Source organism: Sphaeramia orbicularis, chromosome 21, assembly GCF_902148855.1.
Source record: "Sphaeramia orbicularis chromosome 21, fSphaOr1.1, whole genome shotgun sequence".
Taxonomy (NCBI): domain Eukaryota; kingdom Metazoa; phylum Chordata; class Actinopteri; order Kurtiformes; family Apogonidae; genus Sphaeramia; species Sphaeramia orbicularis.
This window is the reverse complement of record NC_043977.1, coordinates 20,365,492-20,390,694: the sequence shown is the minus strand read 5'-3', so window position 1 is coordinate 20,390,694 and position 25,203 is coordinate 20,365,492. Positions and strand designations below refer to the sequence as shown.

The 25,203-nt window shown below is 37.8% G+C and overlaps 3 protein-coding genes and 1 non-coding gene across 6 annotated transcripts; 3 read left to right on the top strand and 1 right to left on the bottom strand.

The window, feature by feature from the left end:
- Positions 1-5,442: 5,442 nt before the first annotated feature.
- glb1l (galactosidase, beta 1-like) lies at positions 5,443-11,894 on the top strand. 2 transcript variants are annotated; one of them, XM_030125299.1, is made up of 16 exons: positions 5,443-5,664; positions 5,874-6,043; positions 6,125-6,275; positions 6,999-7,059; positions 7,139-7,233; positions 7,313-7,493; positions 8,541-8,599; positions 8,698-8,819; positions 8,973-9,013; positions 9,100-9,218; positions 9,309-9,383; positions 9,468-9,557; positions 9,682-9,795; positions 9,978-10,102; positions 10,877-11,111; positions 11,239-11,894. In XM_030125299.1, the coding sequence occupies exons 1-16, from the start codon at positions 5,599-5,601 to the stop codon at positions 11,440-11,442; spliced, it is 1,908 nt and encodes a 635-aa protein (XP_029981159.1). In that variant the 5' UTR covers positions 5,443-5,598; the 3' UTR covers positions 11,443-11,894. The 2 variants fall into 2 exon arrangements, with proteins under 2 accessions (XP_029981159.1, XP_029981158.1); XM_030125298.1 differs by having other exon boundaries at positions 5,445-5,664; positions 9,978-10,109; positions 10,884-11,111.
- ankzf1 (ankyrin repeat and zinc finger peptidyl tRNA hydrolase 1) lies at positions 11,748-17,818 on the bottom strand. 2 transcript variants are annotated; one of them, XM_030125295.1, is made up of 16 exons: positions 17,755-17,818; positions 17,306-17,444; positions 15,907-16,022; positions 15,706-15,808; positions 15,400-15,611; positions 15,206-15,315; positions 14,968-15,121; positions 13,907-14,129; positions 13,713-13,811; positions 13,442-13,609; positions 13,208-13,333; positions 12,828-13,104; positions 12,626-12,737; positions 12,378-12,545; positions 12,226-12,296; positions 11,748-12,102 (listed from the first exon to the last, which is right to left on the bottom strand). In XM_030125295.1, exons 2-16 carry the CDS (start codon positions 17,418-17,420, stop codon positions 11,976-11,978), a joined length of 2,181 nt encoding a protein of 726 aa, XP_029981155.1. In that variant the 5' UTR covers positions 17,421-17,444; positions 17,755-17,818; the 3' UTR covers positions 11,748-11,975. The 2 variants fall into 2 exon arrangements, with proteins under 2 accessions (XP_029981155.1, XP_029981157.1); XM_030125297.1 differs by having other exon boundaries at positions 17,306-17,447; positions 17,755-17,784.
- A 4,453-nt stretch (positions 17,819-22,271) lies between these two features.
- trnak-uuu (transfer RNA lysine (anticodon UUU)) lies at positions 22,272-22,344 on the top strand. The gene has a single exon. It is a non-coding gene; the product is annotated as a tRNA-Lys (tRNA).
- A 412-nt stretch (positions 22,345-22,756) lies between these two features.
- Positions 22,757-24,893, top strand: hce2l2 (high choriolytic enzyme 2-like 2). Its single transcript, XM_030125301.1, has 9 exons — positions 22,757-22,883; positions 22,970-23,012; positions 23,105-23,167; positions 23,270-23,425; positions 23,567-23,684; positions 23,997-24,175; positions 24,380-24,461; positions 24,545-24,669; positions 24,772-24,893. The coding sequence occupies exons 1-9, from the start codon at positions 22,824-22,826 to the stop codon at positions 24,789-24,791; spliced, it is 846 nt and encodes a 281-aa protein (XP_029981161.1). The 5' UTR covers positions 22,757-22,823; the 3' UTR covers positions 24,792-24,893.
- Positions 24,894-25,203: the final 310 nt, after the last annotated feature.

Here is a 25,203-nt window from a genome sequence, read left to right as displayed (position 1 = left end):
TAATGTTGGGGGTGGTACTGCAGGAGTAATGGTTCAATCTAATTACAGACTCTGCAGATGACTTCAATGAGGTGACGCCCGACCCTGGGGTGAGTGTTTCCCTGAGTCTGCCATCTCACTGCAGGAAGGCCTCTCCAATTACTGTAACGGGGGAACGGTCCACTCCTTTAAAAGTGATTAAAAGGCTCAACATGGGCTCAAACATATTTTTTAACCATACACCAGTGCAACTTGATCTAATCTGAGTGTGCTTGTGTCTGCAGTAATGACAGTTAAGCAGTCTCTCTGGTGTTTGTGTTAGTCTCAGTCACTTCCTTTAGAGTTCCACTTTTGCTGCAGTATCTCAGTAAGTGGTGTTGTTCTCAGTGCATTAGTCACGGGTTTGTTTTTGTGGTTTCATCTTCCATTTTCTACAAGCTCAGAGACCTCAAAGCCAGGATACTTACAATCCCTACTGCAGCGCTATCAAGCTTATAACCAAATTACAAGCCTGTATATGTCATTCTTCCTCTCATTCCCAGGACAATTAGGTGTCTGACAGAGGCCTAATGAGCCACAGAGCTGGAGCATTTTGTCCTATCTGTGGCTGACATCAGTTGCCATTAGCAATTGAGATCTCCCCCCTTCAATCTTCTTAAAACAGAGCCTGATGAATCAAGAAGCACTGCAGGAAATTAGATTATCACTGGAGAACGAGTGGGACTGAAAGCATCTGTAAAAGCGTGTTTATGTGAATATATGAATAAAGTGACAGGCCAGTGGATTATTAACCCAAATTTCCAGGATTAACTGCTTTGTGTTTACAATAAACATGACAAACAGAGACAGACTGCTGTTTCCATTTTGGAATATGACATCAGCCACTTCGGAGCTTTCTGCTATAGTAATGATGTGTAGAGGGACAGCGAATGTGTCCTGGGGGCAAATTGTTAAGTATGAAAACATTTGGAAGCAAAAGACTCCATATGAAGGCATGAATTATTATTCTGATGGAAGATATGGGAGTGAACAGTCCGTAAAATAGGCTTCTATAAGAATAAAATGACCAAAAAAAAAACAACCTGTAAATAAATAAATAGATAAATAAACTACATTTTTGGGAATTACCTTATGAACTTCTGTCATTGCCTTTTATTCCACTGGGCTGCCTGGTTCACTTTAGGTATGAAAGCGCCATCTAGTGCCTCTCAAACAAAGTAATCACAAATGTAAAATCCTCAATATTCATGTTTATAACTACACCTCCTCAATATGCCACAAAAATGAGATCTGGCATTAGAAGTCTGCAGAAGAGTAATGAATTTTCAGTGAAATCAGAATTAGTGTAACATGTTTCAATGTGATGTAACGATGAACAAAAACAGAGCTGTGTCCTGAAAGTAAAATAAAGCAAACCATTCCTGAACTGGCTGTTTTGTTATTTTACCACACAATGGGAATTGTTGTTTGACAGCATGTTGTGGGAGCTCAACATCATATTGTGTCCATTTTTTTGTTTTTGTCACAAGCAGTTTTTATGCTTTCACATTAAAGGTATAAAATGGAGGCTTTTAGTCAAGTAAAGAATGTCTGCAGAAACCAAGTAACATATTCTGTCAGTTTTGCTCTTTTTTCATTTTCTTATTGTGTAACATGATCGAATGCACAGCAGTCAAATTAAATGTTATTATTTAGTTAAAAGTATTCAGGAGATTGGGTATAGTTTTACCACTTCTTACTTTAGCGACATTAATTTTTCTAAGATACAGTTCTCAAATATTTCTACAAAGAACGAACATTTTCCTACAACATATGAAACAAATACAAACTTGTTGAAGAAAACCACAGAGCTTGTGAGTTCGTGTCAAACATTTGGTGACCCTTAATTACATTGTATTAACCCATAAAGGCCCAGTGCTACTTTTGTGGCACTTCCAAAATAAATTTTTCTCTATATTTAACCTTTCTTAAGTGATTTATCACAGTTTATCATTATATTATCCTCTGTATTTTGCATTTTTTCCATGAAAATAATGTATTTTTCCATATTTAATACACTGACCATGTATAGATGTTCATGAAAGCTCACAGTAAAGTTGAGGGTTATTATATCAAAAACAGAGAAAACTGAAGAAAAAAATTACTTTTTCAGTACAATATATCATTAATTGAACATAAACCCAGTGTCTCCATCCACCGTCATTGATCAGACTTGATGGGTTTTACTGGTGAATTAATGTTGTAGAGGATGACGGTGTTTCCACGTTCACTACGAAGCCTCTGAACATCCAAATGGGTCATATCTGATGACTATGAAAAGATGACAAACTGCATTTTACACTAATTATTTACATGCATTAATAGGTTTAGGGGTTCAGAAGTTATTAAATATTTTAGATCAGTAGATAGTTTTGGTCGCCAGTGGCTGTTTGGGCCTTTTTTTATTTTAAAATAGAGGACACCTGTTATGAATAGCCTCAAAAATAGGTTTATTGAGATAAAATACCTAATACACACACACAATGACATGTCAGGCTAGTAGAGGGAAATATATAAGTGATAATGAGATTTTTGCTGGAGGGTGTTCCTTCATGTCTGGAAAAAATGATTTACAGGCCAAGAAATTTCTCTGTCACCATAAAACTGCATTTCTTTATAATGTCATGTTGTAATGCAGGTTCAGTCCTACAATTCAAGTGTGTAAAGAACATTTAGTTCCAACAAAACAATGTCAATATGTGTGTCCATGTATCAATAATCAATAAGTGTGGTTAGTATATATTTAAGGTAATGTTGTAACCCCTACCCCTGTCAGCCATTGTTTGACAGCTGTTTCAGCATAATTGTGTGAAAGTAACACAAGAAATGTACAAAATATATTGATTGACAGACTATATTTTCAATAAAATATGTCATATGATTTTAAGACCAATCATATAAGTCCTAAAAAAAATAGTTTGGCTAGAAAATGTACTTTCTTACATCATTTACCACTTTTTTTTTGACTACCACTATTTACCGCCTTGATGCCAGTCATGTGGGGGACATGACCATGGAGAGCAAAATTCATGCCATTTCCAGTTGTGCCCCAAGAGACCTTATTTCAGAAAAAAAATTTATATATTATTATTCCAGCAATTATGCATATGATTTTTGTTGATTTAAAAGATAATTTTACAAGTCTAGAAAGTCATACTTTGTTGTAAAACTGTTGAGGAAAATATGCAAATAATCATAATAATAAAATAATAAATAATAATAAAAGACAACAGACCTGAATGCCTCTGCAGCTTCAGCATGACCAGACTGTAGTGATTATTACATCTTTTAATACTTTTTCTCATGTTGGTGTCCCACGTGTAACAAGAAATGCAGAAACTAAATGGTTCTTTGTTTTCTTGACGTGACTTTCTTGGGTTCTAAATGTATCTTTTAATTGATGTGAAACTGGTGTCGCAATTAAAATGGATCTAAAACAATTTGTCTCTTGCTATAGTCTAACATTAATGTGCAATTACACCATTGCCCAAAAGTTGGAATAAAATATTTTTTTCTCTTCTCATGAAATTATTGTGACAATGTGATCTATTCTTAACAGGTAAAGTGTAACTGGGACTCAGTATGTAATCATTGGACCTGGTCGCAGACGACTACTGATGTGTAGAAATAGGAATAAAAAGAGGAATGTGTCTGAAAACAAAATTATTTCAGTTTATGAGTAGAAGTGTATTTCCTGACTTCTCTCAAGAACCATAGATTCCTCCTTTGTATTATTATCAAATTTTTTTGCTTCCATTTGATTTAAAAATTATTATTTTATACATTTTGTCTTGTATTGTCTGGTTGTGTGTGTGTTGAATGCATCTTATCTTATCTTATCTTATCTTATCTTATCTTATCTTACCTTATCTTATCTTATCAGGTGAAGAAGGTGGGACTTTGACTCTTTATTTGACACCTATCTTATCCCAAATTGACAGAGCAGGTGGTATTACAGCCATATCCAGTTCCCTACATTATCTCCACAGATACTTTCGAAACAAAGAAAGTAAATAAGTAATAAATAATCTCATATCACATGTATTGTAGCTTATTTTGGCATCGATCCAGCTGATGTCATCATGTCTATGCGTGTGTTGATGCCAGCATAATAATTACTTCTATGTACGTGCCAAATGTGAAGTAAATTAAAACAAAATTGATGTTTTCATAGACATTTGAATTTCTGCTCATTGTAAGTAAATGGGCAAAAAAAAAAAAAAAAAAGATTTGAAAAATTCTTTAAAAATTTTTACTTTGACCTACATTTCCCAAAATGTAATGACATCTATTCTGAGTCACTGGCAATCTATAAACCACATTTGATATGAATTCTACCAAGTTTTACTGTTACAGACATATGAAATTTTGCCCATTAAAAGTAAATGGGAGGAAAAACAGACATTAAAAACTCATTAAAAAAAATTTTGAACTTTGACCTACTGTTCCCAAAAAATAATAAGACCTATTCTGGGTCACTGGCAATCTATAAACTGAATTTGGTATGAATTCAACTAACAACGTAGGGGAGTGCCGTATGTACATACCCTATATAATCGGAATAACTAGTGATGGGACTTTTGGCTTTTTGAAGGGAGTCGTTCAATCAGGAGCTGTTCACTGAAAAGAGCCGTTCAAAAGACTGGCTCTGTTATGTTTTTGGCATTATTTTGAAACACTAATGTTTTAATGACTAAATAGACTACATGTGATGATTGACATTCCATTTTAAAGGTGTTTAATTGGCGCGGCAGTAAATATTATCTTACCGAAAAAAGAATAGTTAGTTCAAATGTGTGGGCTAAATCCATGACATGAGAGGTGACATTAGGCAAATGATGGAATTGGACCAAAAACATCACGTTACATTATGTGGACTAGTATGTAGTCTAAAAATGAAGAAGAAAATAAAACATTTTCTTATGAAATAACATTTGATTCTCCTCAAAACAAAAACAATAAATGTGTGTAAACATATGGAAAAAATTGCACAAAACACAACAGTGATTATTCATTGCAATTACTGAAATACCTGAACTGTAGTGCAATTCTCAGAACAGGAACAGTATGTTGGTAAACATACAGAAATAATGCACAAAACACAAAAGCCATTTATCATTGCAATTACTTAAATACCTTAACAACTGTAGTGCATTTTCCCTCAGAATAAGAACAATAAATGTGTGTAAACATACGGGAAAAAATTGCACAAAACACAACAGTGATTAATCACTGTTATTAATCAAAACAAAAGAAAAAAAAGAATGGCTCTTTACAAAGACTCGGTTCTCATCGTTCATTTCAAAGAGCCGTTCAAAAGATTCGATTCGTTCGTGAACGTCACATCACTAGGAATAACCATGCCAGAACCCGGTGGGCTTTAGGACCCTGCAGGAGACAAAGGGGAAAGTCACATGACAGTGCAGTGGAGCGGGCGACACAACACTTCTCTTCCTCAGTTTAGAGTCATGCAGGACTCAGAGCATCACAAAAACCCCCACAGACATTAAACTGCAACAACATAACCCACAGCACAGATGTATTCACCTTAGGGCCGGTCGTCGCTCGTGAACGGAGGCCATGGCTGCGGGCTTTTTGACGTTTGTTGCACTGAACTTTGCCTGTTTATGTGTCAGTGGAAACTTGGTAAGAAACTAACTGAAAAGTTACTGTTTAATTCATAGTGAAGTCACCTGATCAGTCATAGGCTGGCACTTCCTGGAAAACAAACATTGCATTTTTAAGTTTACAGTTCAGTGTGAAAAGTTAAATCCAAAAGCATGTGTAAAAGATTATGTTTTAATGGAAATTATAGTTTCACTGAAGATTAACTCTTACCTCTGATCTTGTTGCAGGCCTCAGGAAAAAGATCCTTCTCTATAGACTACAAAAACAACTGTTTCCTCAAAGATGACCAGCCTTTCCAGTACATCTCAGGCAGTATTCACTACTCCAGAATCCCACAGTACTACTGGAAGGACCGGCTCCTGAAGATGTACATGACTGGGCTCAATGCTGTCCAAGTGTAAGCTCAACAGATGCTGTATTCCATCCAGTGTGTTGTCATCTGTCATGTGTCCTCACTGTGGTGGTTGACTGTGTGTAGATATGTGCCATGGAACTTCCATGAAGGAGCCCAGGGGGTGTACAACTTCACAGGAGACAGGGATTTGGAGCATTTCTTGAATCTGGCCAATCAGACGGGACTTCTGGTCATTCTGCGTCCAGGCCCTTACATCTGTGCAGAATGGGAAATGGTGAGGAATCTAGTATTTTATGGTCAAAAATATCAATCAGGATAAAAAAAAAAATCCTATCAGAAAGTATCAGGTTGATTTGTGGTCTTGAGTAAAAGTTGTTGTGGTTTTATGCTCTAAGACATATAATTTCCAAGAAGCCAATCTAGAAAAAGGCATTCAGAAACTAGTGATAACATTATGTCAAAATATTTATGACAAAAAGTGACTTTTTAGATGATATAACTAAAACTAAAAAATGACAAAGCATTGAACATTTTGTAACTGTTTTGACAATGTCAGCACAAACTCTAAATAACAGATTTTACTTAAAACTTAACTCATATCTGAAAATTATTAATATTATTAACACAGAAATGTTCTGCTGTGTTAACAGAATCTCAGTCTAAACACTGAAAAAGAAGAAAACAAAATAGAATATAAAAGAAATGTACTTAAAATAGATCAAAGTAAGTACTTTTACATTTCTTATTTCACTGTTGTGTTTAATTTGGTTTTACTCTCAAATTTTTTGATCAGTTTTTTTTTTCTCATAGCTTTTTGATTTAATTTAAAAAAAAAAGATCATTGTAAGTTCATAGACAGCCTAAAGTACACTGGTAATGTCATTGGAAATTAATTTACATTATTATAGTTGTGTTGATATACATGGATGTCCTTCTAATTAATTAATTTCTTGTTAATATTATTACCTGATGAGATGGTATATATGGTTCTTGACAGGGTGGGCTTCCAGCGTGGTTACTCCAAAAGCCAAACATCATACTTCGCTCAGCTGACACAGGTATTATATACAAATATTAATCATCTGACTCTAAATTTCCAAATGTATTTTTCCACTGATGTGCTTTTGTCTGCTTCAGATTATTTGCAGGCAGTCAGCAACTGGTTCGCTGTCCTCCTCCCAAAAATTAAGCCATGGCTCTACATCAACGGGGGGAACATCATCAGTGTCCAGGTAGATCAATAAGGAATGAGGTGCTGGTAAAAGTACCAATGTTAATATAATTTTAATGGGTTGTCCTCTTCCACACCAGGTTGAGAATGAATACGGAAGTTATTATGCTTGCGACTACAACTACATGCGTCACCTGCAAACCCTGTTCCGCTTCTTTCTGGGTGAGGATACGGTCTTGTTCACCACTGATGGGAACACAGATAAGGAGATGACATGTGGGACTCTGGAAGGATTATACGCCACTGTGGACTTTGGTACAGGTTAGTATTATACACAGGATCATCAACAGACAGTATGATCTACATTTCTGGGTAACATTAAAGTCCTTGTAATAAGCATGAATTAACAGATAATTAAGCCATTATAAGTCCTTATAAGATGCTAATAGACTTTATAACATGTTAGTAAGATTATGTAGGTGTTAATAAGCATCTGAACAGTACCTACAGGGATTACAGTTCAATGCCTGGTTTGGTTTATCAGCCACAAATGTTTAATTGTGTAATAATGGATTTATTATCCACCAAAAAGCATTATTCTCAGCTCATCGGTTGTCTGCAAAAAGCACTTCTAGCTGTTAATAAGAGCAGGTACCTGCTACTAAATACATAAAAAAGAATGTCTTAATCTTAAATAAAACAATGACCATCTTAGTAAATGTGACATTGTAGTAAATAGTAAATAGTTACTGTATAATATTCACAGTTATGTTTTCATTCATCTGTATTCTATTAAAATAAGAGTCATTTTCATTACTTTTACTACCTTAAAATGACCGAGGGAGTGGTTCACTGTTCATAGAGTGCACCACAGTACACTGCCATGTGTCTTCAGTAGCTCAGAACCAACTTTCTGTTCTTGTTTTTCCGTTTAATAGCACGTGGTATTCAGTGTGAAGCTGCATTACTATCATTTAATAGGTTTGAGTGTAGACTAGAGTTAACATCCACTTTATAAAAACATCCGTAACCAACAAGAACAGGAGCTTGTTTGCAACCATTGCAGGTGGGGTGTATTCAGTAAATTACAGTCTGTAACATCACCACTAGATGCCACTAAATATCACACATTGAAGCTTAAAAGTCAAATAAATATATTTTCTATATAATAGGGGAAATGTTCAGAACTTTCTAATGAGATCAATATGATGCTAGTATTAATATTTATAGTCTTTATTATACATAATAATTCCAACAAGCGTCTTATAAGACTTATAACGGCTTTACGACCTATGAATGAATGCTTATTTCAATGATCTTGTTTGAAGTTACTAATTCAAAAACTCTGTTATTTATTCTCCTATTCAGACACCAACATTTCCGAAGCCTTCAAGCGGCAAAGACGGTTCGAACCTCGAGGCCCCCTGGTTAGTGTGACCTTAATCCTTAAAATACATTCCATGCAGACACGAATGAACCATAACACCAGCATAACATGAGGAAAATGCTTTGGATGATGTTACAGGTGAACTCAGAGTTCTACACCGGCTGGTTGGACCACTGGGGAGATCAGCATGCTAGGGTTACCACTGAGAAGGTTAGCAAAGTGCTAGGAGAAATGCTAACCATGGGGGCCAACGTCAACATGTATGTCTCCCCTAATCTTCCAGTCTTTTCCTCCTTCTTCCAGTACAAAAGTGTAATGCATGTGGTGTTCTTAGCTTGTATTGAAAAATCCTATGAAGATTGGTCATTTTTAGAAGATTTTAAATAACACATTGTACACCTCCTTCTTTTCAGGTACATGTTTGAAGGCGGTACTAACTTCGGCTACTGGAATGGTAAAGACAACTGTTGTGTTAAATCATTTTACTTCTCCATAGTTTTGATGCCTTTTTTCTAATATTACTCTTTTGTTCTCTAAAAGGTGCTGATCATGACAGACGGTTCCGCTCAGTTGTGACCAGTTATGACTATGACGCCCCGCTGTCGGAGGCAGGAGACCCCACAGAGAAGCTGCTGGCTATCAGAGATGTCATTAAACAGGTACCACTAAATGAACATTAAGCCACCAGTGTTCCTGTTGTGACAACAGGTGAACAAGTGTCTCATTAATGCAACACTGTCTTGGTTCAGTTTCGAGATATTCCCGCTGGACCCATGCCTCCTGCCACTCCAAAGTTTGCCTACGGCTTTGTGACTCTTAAAAAGGTAAAATCATTTTTTTAGTTGCTGATGGCTCTAATGTCATCAGGGTGGATGTGATTGACACTAATAATACATACGCCTACTCAGGTTGGAAGCGTCAGTGCTCTCTTGAGCACCCTGTCGCCCATGGGACCTGTCCAGTCCCACTATCCTCTGACATTCGAAGAGATGAAACAGGTACGTTGTCTGTCTGAAGGCAACAATGGGAGAGGGACTTTCATTGTACTCACAGTAAACCTCTTGAAACATGGAGAACTTCTAGACTTTTGTGTCCACGACCTGTCATGTCTATTGTCCTTAGTACTATGGATACATGCTGTACCGGACCACGTTGCCCAGGGACCTCTCAGAGCCCACGCCACTTATCTCTCCACTGAATGGGGTTCATGACCGTGCATATGTGTCCGTCAATGGGGTAAGCGCTTACAATGAACTTTTGTTGTCTGGCCAATCAGATTTCCAGGTCAGGTGTGGGGAAAACATCACAGGTTAAGACCATGCATGCCTGTTCGTATACCATCGTGGTAGAAAAACAGAATTATTTTGTGTTTTCTTGCTCGTTTTCCTGATAAAAATCATGTGTTTATGTGTAAACAGGTTTATCAAGGTCTGTTGCAGAGAGACACAGCGCTGGTGATGAACGTCACTGGACACCAGGGGGACACAGTGGACATCCTTGTTGAGAATATGGGCAGGGTTAACTTTGGGAGCAAGATCAACGACTATAAGGCAGGGGTCAAACTCAAAAAGTCACTTTTCCCATGCAAACAAAATCACTTTAACCTTCTGTGTCTCCTCAGTGTGTGTGTGAAGCATTGAAGCATTTCTTTTTGATTTCTTTCATTTAAAAACCCAGCTAATAGGCTATACACTGGGGTCAGCAGCCTTCACCGAGAGGATGTTTTGCCCAGAAATTAAATTTGTAATAAAAAAAATTAGTCCTAAATTAGCCAACAACCACATTACATTAGGTCTAAATAAGATTTCATTCAAGTGGCTACTTTGCAGTGTTTGTATTATTCAATACTTTCTGCTTTTTCTGGACTATTTTTAGAGTATTTCAATGTTTTGGTGCATTTATGAAATTATAGAACAATTAAGACAGTTGACATTTTTATTTATGTTTTAGGTTCTTATTTAGTGGCATCATAAAATAAAAAGTAGTCTGAGGACATTAGAATTTTGTTTGGACATTATCTTGGTTGTAATGTAATGGTGTATTTGATTTACATTTTGCTGAGACATTTTTTAAATCATGTGTATTAGTTACATATTTTTTAGAAGTAATTAATTTAATAATGACTTTAGACAACAATTAAAAGTAAAAATGTTACAAACTGAGACACATTAGAGCCACTAGAGAGGTTTAAGAGTCATAGGTTGCACACTGCTTGTCTGAAATATGTATGTGATATTTAGGTTTTCTTTAATGTGAATTTTCTATGTGAAAACGGTTTAAATACATGTACTGATATGAAGTGGTAATCCGTGTGTGTTTTCCAGGGCCTGTTGAGTAACCTGATCTTGGGTAAAGATGTACTGACTGATTGGAAGATTTACTCATTGGACATTGATGGCGCTATCACAGGGGGGTGGCCACATTCAGCCCGTAAACAGTCCAACCCCCCCATGAAGAAAGAACTTTCATTTGGGCCAAACTTGTACATGGGGACATTTCCACCAAATGGCCTGTCGTGGGACACTTTTCTCAAGCTCAATGAATGGACAAAGGTATGTTTCTAGTGATACTTAATTTACAGAAATATTGTTTTGTCATTTCTCGAGAAAAAAACAAAAGGAAGGATTGAGCACTGGAGACCCTATTGTTTTCATTGTTCTCCTTTTTTCTTTAAATTAGGGTCAGGTCTGGATTAATGGTATGAACCTGGGTCGATACTGGCCAGCCAGGGGTCCTCAGCAGACCCTTTATGTCCCCGGACCCCTGCTCAGCTCCAACCAGCCCAACAACATCACGGTGCTGGAACTGGAGGGGGCTCCGGCACACCTGCGGGTCCTGTTCATGGACCGGCCTCAGCTCAATGCCACTACTGACAAGTCTTGACAGAGTTTTGTTACATAGGTCTAATTCTGTGCAGCGGAGTTTCTCAACACCCAGCTCAGAGGAATCATTCTGCCAGTGGCTGTTATAGTGTCTGTACATGAACATGCTCCGAGGCACGATGCTTTGTTCCATATAATTTCTGTAGCAACATTTTATCATAACCACTCGAGATTTCAGTGTTTCATATGTTGGCATTTGTTTACTGCTCTGCAATTCAGACATTATACCGTCATCTGCTTTCAACTTGGGCCTGTGGAACAAATGACACAAACAGAATTACTGTGTATTTTTATTGCATTTGATTCTTTTTTAGCTTTAAATAATTTTAAACATTGTGAACAAATGTTTCTTTTACTACATTTGCATCCAGTTAACATTCTGTTTATTTAATTTTAGACACTAAGGTGGTGTCTCAAATCATCTGCCATAATAAAAAATACCTTTGAAATGTGGCTCTGAGAGCAGATTGGTAAGACACAGTATTTAATGTGCTATGAGGTAGATTCCCCCTGACTTTTAACTGTCTGTATGTCTTAGGCTTTGGCTGGAGGAGCATTTGCTTTTCGGTGTTGCTGGACACAGCGAGGGGTGCAGAATGAATAATCCAGGTACTGAAATGGAATTTTCCCCAGCAGAGACTCCCCACACATCCAGCACCTCCTAGGAAACATAAAGAATATGAGGTTTTATTGCCCATTGTTCAGTAACCAGTCATTTATGCGTTGCTTAACTGTAAGTCCTAAATTACATAATAATAAGAATGACTCTTAAGGGGGGTCTTACTTGACATTAGAGAGGCTGACTCCTGTTGCAGCTGCCTGCTCTGCTAACCTCCGCTCTGCTGCCAAAGCTCTCTAAAATCAAAACCCAAAGCACAATCCTTTATTCCAACAGACAATGAATAGTGAATACTGATGATGAACATGTCAACCTACCTTTTCACGATCCGTAAGTGCTGCGAACCTCTTCTTTTCCTCCGCCTCCAACTCATGTTTCTTCTTCTCCTCCTTTTGCTCTTTTTCTCGCTGTTTTCTTTGAGCCTTTTGTGCCTTTTTCTTCTCTGCTTTGTTAGATTCAATCTCCGCTGTAAGTGGCCCAGGAACCTTAAGGTGCAGATGTGTACACTATAAGTATGCTTGATTTTGTGTAACGTGTTAAATATTATCAGAGATGAGCCTCTTACCTGGGCCTTAATGTAGTCATACTTGTCGGGATTCTCGCCCATGTATTTGCGAAAGACATTCCTCGTGTCTTTATCAGGGGCGACGATATATGGGGTTTGCCCTTTGTTATCCCTGTTAAGGAATATTGCAGAAAAAGATGTTGAAGTATGCATCCACTCCACTTTCATTGTCTTATACCGGTACTTAACCCTTTCCTCATACCTGCAGGCGGGGTCTGCTCCTGCATCCAGAAGCATCTTGATGGTTGCCTTCTGTGCAGCTGCAGATGCAACATGTAGCAGAGTAAACCCTGATGTGTCTATAGGCTTATTTAGAAGCACCAGAGGACTTTGGACCTCAGAAATGTCACTTTCCTCTGCAGTTTCTGTCTTCTCTCCAGGTAGATGGAGAAGTCTTTGTAGACCTTCCACATCCCCAATTTTGCATACTGTAAAGAGTGCGTCTCTCAGGCCGTACTCCCATGATTCATCAACAATTTCTAGAAAAATGCAAAAATATTCAAATAAATTCTATGACCAGAGCTGTGACTAGTTGAGCGATAAAGAAACAAACACAGGTTCATGAAAATACCAAGTAACTACCTTCCAGTTGTTGCTTAGCCTGTGCTCTCTTCTTCTTCTTGGTCTTTGATTGCGTTTCTTGAAATGTGTCTTCTGCTGGTGGAGCTTCTGGTGTCTCTTTAGCGTCTGTTTCTGTATTACTCACGTCTTCACATTAACCACAAAGGAAAAACAAAAAGGTGAAAATTCTGTGTAGAGCTTCTGGGTATTTTCCATGAATTATAGACAAGTTAAGCTGCCATATTCAATATCTACCCTCATTTTGGATTTTGGTGTCCTCCTTCTTTCTCCTCTTTCGCCTTTTACGTTTGGAGGGACAGATTTCAGAGTCCCTGAGATCCAGGGTCACTAGTGTCATTTCCACTGTCTCCAGCTGGATTTCTTCACCATCCTCCACCTCATCTGTGCTTTCATGATTATTTTCTGAAAACAAAAATATAGGGGAGTGTTGTTACCTTTTAAAATATAACTTCATTATTAAATTTTAAATTAAATCCACAGTGTGAATTTGAACTGTTAAATTCACCTTTTTCTTGATCCAAGTTGATTTGTAGTGTAGGTTTGACAGCTTTTTTCCACGTTTTCTTGGATGGACTGAAGATGGCAGCAACATCTGTGTCATTCCCTATATCAAGATAATTTACCCACACTATTGATTATACCTTTGCTCAACTACAAACTGAAAACAGGTTATTATAACAACTATATCATTTAACTTACCATAAACATGAACGCTGGAAAGTACATCATGCACCCTCTGCACCTCTCGGAAAGTTGCCCTCCGCGTAGCAAATGGAAGGCTGCGTATCCTGGGATCTTTTTTGTCAAGAGGAGCTGCACGACCACCAAAAAATATGGTTTTATTGTAGCTCGGAGCTCGCACAAATATTGCAGAGGCCCCTTTCAAGTGTTCAGCCCAGCTTTCTAGAAGATCCTGAATGTCCTGAAAATGTTAACAGAGATGCTTTTATGTAAATTAAATGACAAAATGAATTCACAATTTAGTTCAGTTATTATTTAAGAGAACAACTGTCAGAGAATAAGTGGATGATGGAGGATTTAGAAATTACCATTAGTACATTAGTAAAATATAAAGATTTCAGCAGTGTTGTGGAATAATAATATCGACCCTGAACACATCACTCGTGCCGTTTGTCTTCTCTAATTAATCTCTTTTTAATCATCTTTTAATTAATCAGCAAAACAAGTACATAAATAGTCTCTCACTATGAATAAATAATTAGTCCACTTGTTTTTTTAGGACCCTTTTACATGCCCCTTGTTTGTTATGGACTTTAAAACTTTTCAGTTTGATCCAAACCAAATTTCTGGACCATGGTGCAGATTACGTAGCTGTTTTTTTGGTCTGACCACAAGAGGTGGTCTTGGACATGATCAAACTAAGCCATAGTTTGGCTCATTTACGGTACAGAAACACATTTTTCACAGTCTGAACTTTCAGACTACTCCAGACAGTTCTGCATGGCTACTGTTGCCAATAAACAAAGAGTGAAGAAAACCAATAGAAAAGGATAAAAATGAGCAAGTTAACACGCTGATGTCAGCTTTTCACCAGTCGATAAAGCAGTTAATGACTCATACAGGAAAATGCAGCATACATAAATGATACATGATGTACATACATGACTGCACTGTGAAAGTAAGGACTAACCAAACCAAATGTATAAAATGTTAAAAGAAAACATCAACCTTGGTATGGACTTTCAGATGTGACAACACCCTTCAAGAGAGAATAATTCATGGCAGTGCTGTAATCTTGCCTTGACTAGTGCTGCTTCATTGTGCCGCCTCAGTGCAGCTCCTGCAGATTTGGGGGCGTGACTGCGGTTCTGAGAATCTCTGAGTCCTTGAGCAGTCCCTCGCTTTGCTCGCACAGTGTATCGGTGAAATGTCTTGTGCTGAATAACGTCTTTTCTGTAGGTGACATAAATTACAACTCTTCATATATTATGTAACCCAAGACACAGAGGAGATCGAATCTAAGACCTATCCTCTTACCCCTGAAATACAGCGCCGGCAAAGTGGCCTCCACCTGTCATGAGGATGACCCACACTGTCTTCTTACTTATAGACTTCAAGGCGGACCCCAAATCTTGCTCATCATCTGACTGAAATATTAGAGAACAGAACATGATCCAGACAAAAGGATTAAGGAGCAACATTAGACAGTTTATGTCACTACTGAGTCTCACCTTCCCCTGGAGAATGCAGCGGTATACTGATAGATACTGTCCAGCAGCATTCTGGAAAACCACCTTGCTAGACAGACGGCCAGTGATTAAAGTGGTTTCAGCTGAGCTTTCATTATCTGTGCCGGTGACGTTACTGCTTGTTCCTCCATAGTCACTATCTGAGTCTTCGTCCTTGGAGTCGGACTCTGAGCCTGAGATACTTGACATATCTCCTGTAAAGCCAAAAGTGAACGTCACTCAGCAGCTCACACACCTCTTACAGGTCTAGCACCCTGCAAGACTTAGTTAAATGACCAGTTTCCTCACCAGCTCCAGTCTTCTTCTCAAACTCCTCCACTGTGACCGAGGACAAACCTGCCACCTTCTGTCTCAAGTTGAAACGATGCCAATCAAGCTTGTAGTGCTCCATCTTAAATTAAAAGTAAAAAGACACATATTGCTTGCATGTTTTCCTTTTTACATTTTTTTAGCGATTAAATGTGTTTAGAGCTTCGTTGTTCAATTTACCTGTTCCTCACGATTAGTAAAGGAACACTTGCAGGCTGAACATGTCATCTTGTCTGACACCTCTCTCACCAGGCTCACGTCTCGTTGTCTGTCATCCTGGTTTTTACTCTCCAACCCTGTGTTAAAGGCAAAGCAAACAGTGACTAAAAGGCACTGTCTCTGGATTAAGCCACATACACTACTCCAGTTATCAAATACCCAAAAACAAAGGGGCAAAGAGTATGTTTGAGTGAGACAAAATAGGATGCATTACATATGTTGATTAAATATCTGTCCGACATAAAAAATGCACATGGCAATTTGCATAGGTTACAAGTTAAACCCTCATCATGTACAGTTATATTATAGTTGTTGCAGTTGAATGAGACATCTCTACCACTGAAAGTTCATACACTAAGCATAAAAAGACAGTGCTTTATGTACGTCTTAAAGCAGTGGTTCTCAACCTTTTTTGGCTCATGACCCCATGTTAACATCACAAATTTCTGGCGACCCCAGGCATTCAAAATGGAGACTTTTTTTTTTTTTGGCTAAAATTAATTTGTTTTTGATCATGTAATAGTTTGCTATACTATGTTGAAAATAAACATTAATTTTAGATGCCATTTAGTCTATATAATGTATATTATTATGGATGGAGGCAGAAAAGCCAGGTGTACATTACTGCACAAAGTGAGAATTTTATTTTCCTTGGTCAGGATATGTACAGTCAGTCCATCTTGGATTTACAAGGCTGACAATTAATACTGAACAAACAAGAACTTAAACTATGAATTATGAAAGAGCTGCAGCATCTTAAACTGACCACAATGAACATTTGAAAGATAAACAGTACCACAGTGCTTCAGCTTCAGCATTTGACATGTTTTTTATGTATTGTGATTGTCTTTCTCAACTCACCATATATTTTTTATTAGTATTTTTTTTTTTTTTTTTTTTTTATCAATTACTAGAAATTTCAGGCGACCCCATTTGAATTCCAGGTTTTCCAAGGTTGAAAACACTGTCTTACAGTCTAAGTAGATCAATCATTCACAATATGGTACATCATCTCAGTATGTGGTGACTTAGGAAAAGGGATAAAATGCTGTTCAGTCCTATATTATGTCTAGTTGCTGTTCTATGAGTACTGACAGGTGAATGTGTATGTGGCTGTCATACGCTGCTATGAATGTTTTGCATTTGTTTGTTCCTTAATTGTTTGGATGTTCCATAAGGCAGGTAACTGTGAACTGAATTGGCCTTCAGGAATGAATAAAGTAGTCTGGATCTGAATCTGATTTTAGTTCAGGGGCCACATTCAGCCCAATATGATCTCAAGTGGGCCCGAGTAGTAACATAACAGTGAAAAAAGTAAAATTCATATAGCCACACTGTAGTAGATACAACATATACATACCCTCTGGGGCTGGATCAGTCTGTTTCAGGACGGAGCTGACTTCTCTGAGCCCACATACAGACTCTTCATTGGGACTGAAGTCAAACACTGACCGCTGAGCAGCACAAGTCGTCATTCTGATAAGTATTTATCTCAAAACCTGCTGAGACATTAGTATGGGTTTTTCGCCGGGACTTATCCAAAATAATAATTTCAACTCTATCCACAACAGTACAGTGCAGTGTGTTGTTAACAACTCAACATAAAGACACAAGTGTTCAATTCTGGCAACAACATCAGAGCCACTTTTACACCATTATGGTCTTTGAACGACACGTGTTGTCACGTCAGTAAATAACGATAAATATTATTTGTATTAAACGGCTGATGTTTCTGCGTCTTCCTAGGTGTCTTTATGAAAACATACAACTTATACTACAATTATCAATCGTAAAAATAGCAAAACTTACCATAAAAGGCTGATCTGCACTAACGTATCAGACTGTCATTACCCAGGGCTTCCTCATAACTACGGTAGCCGCAAGGTGTCAAGAAAAACGCGCTCTCACAGAAATCGCGAACCATAACAAATAACCAGTAGATGATTAAATTAATCTTGACTCTACTTTGACATTTTTGTCCAATTTGTAAAGGTTTTTCCCTGAGTGTGTGGAAGGCTATTGTGCCATTTTGTTATTATAGTTCTTATTTAAGAAACAATTACGCATTTTTTGGAATTATGTCATTATAATCTTTGGAAAGTCACTCAAATAAACACAGTGATGGTTAATGTGTTTCATACTGTGCACACATAAATCCCATTTAATCCATAACTGGCTTCATAAAGGTTGATTCCCAGACAAACTGTGTCTTCAGGTGTTTCTTTGTCTTCAGCTTAGGTGTGAAATAGTACTGAGGTGTTCACCCTAGCCATTTGGCACAATGCATTTTATAGATCCCACCTGATAGCTTCCCTACTTGGTTTATAATGATCAATGTTTTAAACCTTGTTCTTAAATATTCTTTAACATTTAAGTTGATTTCTTCACAAAAACAATGAGTTAAAAAAGGACTAAAAGCTATATGGACTTGAAATGTGGGGAGGCTTAAGTCATCTTAAACTGTTTTATTGCAATTTTTTTCCTTTTAAGTGGCATGTAATATGATGGTAGAGTGGAAAACATGGCATACATTTTCTTTGTAAATCTCTAAAGGTGGTTGTAGCAATAAAGTGACAAAACAAGTCACATCTCATTACATTTTAACAAACTGAATGTAGGCCACAGTTCATTTCTGAAACATTCTATTGGTGAAATCTGTGCACACTAACATTAGGAGAGAAATTACATGTTTGTTATTTTTAATATTATTAATGTTTTTAACAATTCCTCTTGTACAGAAACTGCATTACACTGATTCATAATAGCTCTCTGCGTAAAGATACTTCGTACCTGAGGTCCAACCTTAAGGCGAATGAAAAGGAAGTAAAAATGCTTTAAGAATAATGTTATATCAAAGACTTTATTAGATGTAACAAAAGTACATGAATCAAAATGCATTTGAAGTAAAAACAGGGCAGCAGTAAATCAGGTAACTGAATCACTTGTGTTTTCTTTGATTTCTCTTTGATTTGCTGGTTGGTGCTGATATCAAAGCTTGTGCTGTAGGCAGAAGACGAAATCATTACAAATGACCTAAAATACAAGTTTAGCCAGATGTTTACACACCCTACAAAACCCTTACCAGCTTTGTACTGAGCTTCTCCAAGACGCTGTTTCACTTCCACTATTTCAGCAGTGAGGGTTCTTGCTTCACTTGTGAGACACTCATTTTGTTCTTGTAAAGCCCTCCATTTTCTTCTAAAAGATAACAAATACAGTGGGTGTTTGCGCAATCACCTCTTGTTTTCCTCTGTACACTGCATGGTACCTGTCTGCAGAAGGTGGATGCTCCAGCTGTTCATTTAGGTACTTTTCCTCTTGCAGCATTTCGCCAAATTGCTGCAACAAATCCACAACTCCATTTATCTCCTTCAGCAAATCCACTCTTCGCTCAGCTTCCCTAGTGCTGCAAGTTTGACATTAATGACAAAAAACACACAGGAAATAATTTACTGTTTGTCAATGCACACTTTAAAGCCTGGGGCTAAAACTGAGGTTTGCTCACTATAATTTACTAATTGTAATTTTGACTATTCAACTAATCACATTCTTTATAAAATGTCAGATAGACTACTAACATAGCCAAAAGTAATGTATTTGAATGCATTTGAAATAACTTGGGGTTCATTACATTTGACAAATCTAAGCCAAAAGAAAACCACTTTTATGCAAAAACCAAAAAAATTAAAGCCGCAAGTGGCATCTAAAGGCCCTCACCACAGGCACGTCCAGTACAAACATGTCCATCGTTCAGCAGGTGGCGCTCTAGCACCAAATTTTAATGTCTTCTGATAATTGGTGTAGGCCTGGGAGACTGACAATTAACTCAAATTTCAGGTAAATCAGTGTTCGTATGTACGAACTAAAGAAATGTTTGTATAAGTAAATCTGTAGGGGGTGCTATGCAGCCAAAATTCAATTTGTTCCATTGAATGGGTGTAGGCCTGGAAGATGTACCACTGAGTCAAATTTGAGCCAAATCGGTGTTTGTATGTCTGAACTGATACAATTTTCGTAAAGGTAAATTTGTAGGGGGTGCTATTGTGTGAATTTTCAGTGTCTTCTGACAAATGGGTGTAGGCCTGGGAGATTGGCAACTGATTCAAATTTGAGGCAAATAGGTGATTGTATATCCAAACTGAACCAATTTTAGTAAAATTAAATTTGTAGGGGGCACTACGGAGTCAAATTTCAAATTTTTCAGAAGAATGGGTGTAGGCCTGGGAGACTGACAACTGACTCAAATTTGAGCCAAATCGGTGATCGTTTGTCCGAGCTGAAGCAATTTTTGTAAGGGTAACTTTGTAGGGGGCGCTATAGTGCAAAATTAAAATTTCTCCCAATAAATAAGTGTAGGCCTGGAAGATTGACAACTGATTCAAATTTGAGCCAAATCGGTGTGTGTATGTCCAGGCTGAAGCAATTTTTGTAAAGGTAACTTTGTAGGGGGCGCTATAGTGCAAAATTTAAATTTCTTCCAATAAATGGCTGTAGGCCTGGGAGATTGACAACTGATTCAAATTTGAGCCAAATCAGTGATTGTATGTATCTTGATGAAGCAAGATTTGTAAAGGCAAATTTCTGAAAAAACTTTGCAAACTTTGCGACCTCCTCACACAAAAATGGTAAAACTGATCCCAAAAATTCTGCTGACTTTTGACGCTCCACTTCTCTAGATACTGTACACCGATTTTGAGCTCATTCGGCCAAACACCCAAGGAGGAGATAGTTAAAATACAACGTCAGCGAAGACGCTGACTCAGCACTTTGGAAATTTCAATCCAATATGGCCGACTAAGGGTTGGTTTAGGGGCATGGCCATAGTAATATTTTTTGTTTGTCTCCTCATGATGAATCTGTGTACCGATTTTCATGGCTCTACGGCAAACTTTACGTTGGACGTGCTCCCATTGGCGTAATGCATTTCCACTTTTCAAGGGGGTGCTGCCGCAACATTTCTTTACCGACATCTACGAAACCTACATGTAAATTCAATTTCACGCACTTCTGAATTTTGGGCAAAATCTGGTGAGTTTTCGTAAATGTTCAGGGGGTCAAATTTGAGCTCAATGAGCAGGAGAAGATAAATAAATAAATAAATAAAAATATATAATAATAATCTGTGCAAGAACAATATAGCTGATTCTATGGCAACCATATATTTGGCCTTATTTGAAAGCTCTCGAGGTCCCCCATATGTTTGTGGGGTCAGATGTCTCCTGTCATGCACTACACACACGTGACTGACCCCGACTGGGCGTGTCCCATTGACTCCCATTCATTCTGAGTAGATGTAAATATGTATTACTGCACACGTCATGTACATCTTCGGAAAGGTCTCAGTGCCATGAATGTGAATATGTGTGAGAGTGGCGACAGTGGCAAAAGGCGACCGCGTCACAGGCGACTTCGTCCCCATGCGCCCACTGCAGACTCAATTGGCCCTGCGCCGGCTTTATTCGGCTCGGGCCTAAAAAACAATTCACTTGAGACAGATTTGAGATTTTTTTTGTGTAAAACAAACTGAGGCTGCGCAATAGTGACCGGAAGTTCTCAAGTAACGCTAATTAAAAGTTTCACATATTATAATCAAATTGGGAAATAGAAAAAAAAACACAGAAAGCCTTCATTATTCAATAGGTCTACAGTGGAGAAAGTCTGAAAAATAATTTATGACGGCAAAGAAGAAAATGGAAAAACAAAAAGGCTGGGTTCAACAACAAGTGGAATCTCACCTGAACGGAATACAGGTCAAACAAATCACGTTTTTACATCGATAAATTTTAAGTAATGCATACATAAAACACCAAGTTGGAGTGTGTTTTTAAGCCCACTCAGGTTCACTTGCTACGCATGTATGATACATTACCACTGACAGGTTTCTTTGTCAGTTTTGAGTCTTTTCTGTTGAACCTCCTGTAGTTTCCGACAGCTTTCTCTGATTTCACACTGCAGCTGTTGTATTTGGTTCTGTAATGGAGAAAGTTACGATTAGTACATTTAAATACCTGAACCTGCGTTGAGAATTGTTAAGGCATTAGAGTTTCTTGTTGCTTATTTGTAATTTATTTCGACACTTGTTACCAACAGCAAAACCCAGCACTAGCATGGTGTTAGATTTAGTTAGCTAGCGAACTAAGCTAACAGTGAGTCACGTGGTTAAAGCCAACTTACTGTAGAATTATCGTCCTGTGCCAAAAACGCATCGTCAGAAAATGCCGTCATTGTCTTGTCTTAGTATATGTTGTCTAATTGAGTCGCTTATATGGAACTGACGTATCTGTGTACATATGATTTAACAGTGTGCTTCCGGTAAGTTTGTCAGAGCCCGGATAGCTCAGTCGGTAGAGCATCAGACTTTTAATCTGAGGGTCCAGGGTTCAAGTCCCTGTTCGGGCGAACGTACTTTTCCTTCTCGGGTCTCGATTGTTTTCCTTTTCTCAACACGATGAGTAGATATTTTCCCAACATAATAACAAATATTCATTGTCATTTATTCAGTTTAGCAGTGCAACATAATGTGCAGTTGTTGGAAGCTTCAGTAGAAACAAAACAGCACTCCTGGTATATGTATAATACATTTAAAGCCTAAAATTGCCCTTAACCGGTGCCAAACATCAAACCATTTAATTTAACGCTGGTCATTGAACTGGAGCTGTTATTACACACAGTGAGACCTCACATTATCCTACTGTTGGAGTTGCTGTTTATAAAAGAATGTAACTAATTCAGGGATTAAACTCACTGACAAACAAATACCAGTCACCCTGTAATTTACCAGAGATAATCATGGGTATTTTTTTCTGAACAGTGATTGGGAACACCTATAAAGCCGGGTGTTAGTCCAGGTAAAATGGCAACACTGAAGACTGGCAACGATGGATCGGATTATCCTCTTGTGCCTGGTTTCTAGCTGGCTGTCTGCTGTACATGCTCAGGTAAATTTCCATAGGACAAGAGTAAAATAATAATAATAATAGATTTATAGCATCACAAACTAACCGTTCTCTCTCATTTTTTGCAGAAATTCTTGATCAGCCCAAAATGGGTTCCCAGGGGCTTCAAAGGTAAATGCAATTAGAAAAAAGTGACCCAACTGTTATCTGTGTATCTTAATTTCTGTTAAAGCATGTTCACTGACTTGAATTTTCTGTTAAAGAGCGTGAAGAACGTGGGGATGGGACTGCAATGGATGAAATCATTAAAGCAAATGAGTTCCATTGTGAGTTGCAGAGGGAAAATTAATTATTTTGTAGGTGATACAACATAAACACAATATTTAATGTCCAGAAAGGATTGGATTTTTCTCTGATTTCTCTCTCAGCTACTCGAATCATAGATGGTTCTACCAGCCTCAGAGAGGGAGACATCGCTGTTTCTGCTGGAAGGCGCTCCAAAACCTGCTTTGCAAGGAGCTGCCTCTGGTCTAAGTCAGTGGATGGACATGTCTACATTGCATATAATCTCTCACCTGAATACAGTATGTTTTTTTTGTGTGTTTAGCATGCAGATAGATACAGCATAATATAGTCTGAATCCTTTTTAAGATTTACCAACATAGCATTCATCAATGACTGTTAAATTGTTTGCCTATGTACATATTGTCTGAACCAAAAAATAGGTGAAATGGAGGAAAAGGTCATAAAGAAAGGGATGGAAACCATAGAGAAAGGTACCTGTGTGAGGTTTGTTCCCCGGACCCACCAGCGAGACTACATCGACATCCAGCCAAAGTCAGGGTGAGAGCCTTTTCTTTGGAGAATTTGATTCCATAATGTCTTTTCTTGAAATGTTGCTCCTCAGGAAAGTGTTTTGTCTCTGTGGAAAGGAAGTTAAATATCCTAAATCCCATACAACAGCTGCAGAGTTGAGTAGCAGTATTTCTTAGAAAAGAAGAACAATAAACCTGACAAGTAATACATGCAGATAAAGTGTATTCTAATCATCTGTCTTGTAATTTCTGTTTTGCTCCTGACCGGTGCAGCAGTAACCTCAGTCCTTGAAGATGTCGTAATGATACATATTGTGTCTGGGTGTGCGTGTTATATCAGGTGTTGGTCCTACCTCGGTGCACGTGGTGGAAGACAGACCGTTTCTCTGCAGGCCCCTGACTGCCTCCGGACCGGAGTGATCGCCCATGAATTCATGCACGCCCTGGGCTTTGTGCATGAGCAGTCCCGCTTTGACCGGGACAACTATGTCACCATCATGTGGCCAAACATTTGGAGGGGTAATTTGAAAGGGGTGGGGGGGGGTGGGGGTGGCATTAGGGAATGAAATCACCTCAACTGGTAAATTAGAAAATATTACAATCTCATTAAATCAGTTACATTGTAAATTTCGAAAGAAAAACTAAAATGCTTCCCACTGTGTTTGTAAAATGAAAATGGAAATAAATGAAAAAAAAAAAACACTAAATATTTTCTTCCATCAGATCGTTTGAGGAACTTTGAGAAATTCAAGACTGACAGCATGAACCTGCCCTATGACTACGGATCAATCATGCACTTTGGGATGTAAGTAACTTTCATTTTAAATCACTGCATCTCACTGGGTTATTTAATTTACAATAATTTAATATATAAATGTGTTTGTTTAGGTATGCTTACTCACAGGATGGGGAGCCAACCATTATTCCTAAGAACAGCCAGAATATAAAGCTGGGCCAGGCATTGACTCTCAGCCACATCGACAAGATGAAAATCAACAGGCTCTATAAGTGTGGTTAGTTGCAATTTTCTTAAAACGAGCGTCTTGAATTACCAAATAATTGCTGAAATGACTCAGGTTGATAAATGTTTGATTCTGCTCTTCTCTTCTCCTCAGGTGACAAAGACGATTACTAACCGAACTGAACTGAGGGGAAAACAGGAGTGTACTGAAAGCTTATATAATAAACATATATTTAATCATGAAAACAATTTCAATAAAGATTGATTCAAGCTTTCCATCAGCACCTTCTTTGTGTATATGTAGTCATGTGTGTGAAATAAACAAGTTGTGTTCTTTATGTCTTGAAGGTTAGGAAGGAAACAGCTGTGCAAATGTTTGCCACAGCTGGTGGATGAGAGAAACAAAGGATGTGATGAATGTAAACTAAAAGATAGCAGAATGGTAGACAGAGATTGAAATGTCCTGATTGACTAAATGTAAGCTGTGTGAGTCCCATCAGAAACAGAGAGGAAAACGATGTGTCACATCACTAAAATGACAGAAAGTAAGGAAAGTAGTTACAAGTTTACTTAGAAATGACTAAAA